The 2,211-nt window shown below is 29.6% G+C and overlaps 2 protein-coding genes across 8 annotated transcripts in view; both read left to right on the top strand.

The window, feature by feature from the left end:
• Positions 1-2,211, top strand: part of LOC108627965 (thymidylate kinase) — a gene marked incomplete at its 3' end in the record, with an annotated part of 32,628 nt that overhangs the window by 22,350 nt on the left and 8,067 nt on the right. The gene's annotated exons all lie outside the window — the stretch shown is intronic.
• Positions 1-2,211, top strand: part of Rab5 (RAS oncogene family member Rab5) — a 10,525-nt gene that overhangs the window by 3,916 nt on the left and 4,398 nt on the right. For all 7 annotated transcript variants that reach the window (XM_018029596.2, XM_018029592.2, XM_018029588.2 and 4 more), the window contains exons 2-5: positions 12-180; positions 338-489; positions 790-1,006; positions 1,235-1,359. In XM_018029596.2, the coding sequence (XP_017885085.1) occupies positions 18-180; positions 338-489; positions 790-1,006; positions 1,235-1,347 (645 nt within the window). In that variant the 5' untranslated portion in view covers positions 12-17 and the 3' untranslated portion in view covers positions 1,348-1,359. The remainder of the gene's footprint in view (positions 1-11; positions 181-337; positions 490-789; positions 1,007-1,234; positions 1,360-2,211) is intronic.

The raw sequence follows: 2,211 nt of genomic DNA, 5'->3' as shown, positions 1-2,211 counted from the left end.
TTAAAATATAGGTGATCATGGCTAATCGGGGTACAGCCCAGAGGCCAAATGGTTCAACACAAGGGAAAATCTGTCAGTTCAAACTGGTGCTACTTGGGGAATCAGCTGTAGGAAAATCAAGTCTTGTTTTGAGGTTTGTTAAAGGACAGTTCCATGAGTATCAAGAAAGTACTATTGGAGGTGAGGCCATTAGCTTTAGTGTTTTCACAAAACATTAATTATTGTATCGTACAAATAGATTGATTAAATAAAAATAAGTTATAGTTGATTATGTTTAAAGTAATGGTATAATAGTGACAATAATCACATTTATAAATACTGTATTCATTTATTTTAGCTGCATTTTTAACACAAACAGTATGTCTGGACGATACCACTGTAAAGTTTGAGATTTGGGATACAGCAGGACAAGAACGTTATCACAGTCTTGCACCAATGTATTACAGAGGTGCACAAGCAGCTATTGTTGTATATGATATAACAAATCAGGCAAGTAAAAATCTATGCAATTCAAGTGTGATTTTAATCACAAATAAGAATATTTATATGTGAAAGATTGTACGTAAAATATTGCAAGATAGAGGATTATATAGGAAGATACAGGATTAAATACACAAACATTTATGTTCAAACTTATGTGTGCTATGTAGTATGTTTTTAAAGTTTTATATTTCACATGTCTCATTACATATTTTGTAAACATTGTCTTCCATATCAAATCATTTTATGATTTATACAATTTATCTTTAGATCCTTTTGATTATGTAACTTTTTTCATTAAAATTATAGGACACATTTGTACGTGCCCAAACGTGGGTTAAGGAATTGCAGCGGCAAGCCAGTCCAAGTATAGTCATAGCATTAGCTGGAAATAAAGCTGATCTTGCAAATAAAAGAGTTGTGGAATTCGATGAAGCGCAAACATATGCAGATGAAAATGGCCTTCTTTTCATGGAAACTTCGGCCAAAACAGCAATGAATGTTAATGATATATTCTTGGCAATTGGTAAGATAATTCCTCCTTCTCTTATTATACAAAAGTTAAAACTAGCTTTTTCTACTTATTGCTAACATTGTTTAAATAAATTTCTGTCATAAAATTTTAGTTCAGTTAGAATTTACATTTAGGAACTATCCTTTATTCCGCTACATATCATATTTGTGACATTATATATATTTCTTTAATTTATTATATATGGAATACTTTTGTTACATTGATTATTTTATATTACAGCTAAAAAACTTCCAAAGAATGAACAATCAGGAAGTGCAAGCACAAGTGGTCAAGGTCGTCGATTAGTCGAAACGGAAGGACAAAAGGCAGCGACTGGTAATTGTTGCAAGTGATTATCCAAATCTGTACGTGTCAAATATGTTGGTATATATTTTCATATTAGTTAAAGTTTGTCATCTTCGTAAGAGTGGTGAAAAATATACCACTAATTGAAGAGTCATACAATAATCAATGTGCATGTGGTACGAGTCGAACATTTGGTATAGTAGTGTACTACGTCTACATATTTTTATAATACAAAATGTGTAATGAACAGACACTGACGATGATTTTGAAACGATAAGAGATTTGATATTAACAGACTTAATATTAGGTTAAAAATTCACACCTTTCTGGATATTGTATGTAAAATTTGTATTAGTATTATAGACATTCGTGTGTAGCACTGCTATAGGCTATTTCTTGTTATATTCAATACGTTTATTGCATGTATTTCTGACTTATTTCAGTTAAATTATTTATTAATTAAGCAAAAACAACACGCAGAATATCAAAATCTATGGTAGTACACTTTCAATCTGGGTCACTATTGAATAATAATTGCATAGGATATCTTACAGGCATTTGTACAAATTTTCTTACTTTGGATCCTTCAAATTTCATATAAACATAGCATTAAATTGTTTTGAAGAAATTACTACTTTCCTTTCGTATTTTTAAAACTAACATGGTTTTCTGGTACCTTATTTATTGGAGTCATTTTTTGATAACAAGATTAAATGAAATAATATATTGCTGATTTTATATATATGTCGACCTTTAACGTTAAATTTGACGCTCCTTTGATTTTGACTGGTACACATATAAATAATATTTAATTATTTGTCCTAAATTATGTGATCTCGCCACTTTAAATTTGTTATCTTTTTCTTTAAATAAAGGTACATATCATTTTTTCTGTTATTTATTAGAAACTT

The sequence above is a fragment of the Ceratina calcarata genome, unplaced genomic scaffold, assembly GCF_001652005.2.
Source record: "Ceratina calcarata isolate Rehan_Ccalc_2016 unplaced genomic scaffold, ASM165200v1 scaffold486.2, whole genome shotgun sequence".
Taxonomy (NCBI): domain Eukaryota; kingdom Metazoa; phylum Arthropoda; class Insecta; order Hymenoptera; family Apidae; genus Ceratina; species Ceratina calcarata.
This window is presented reverse-complemented; position numbering and strand designations above follow the sequence as displayed.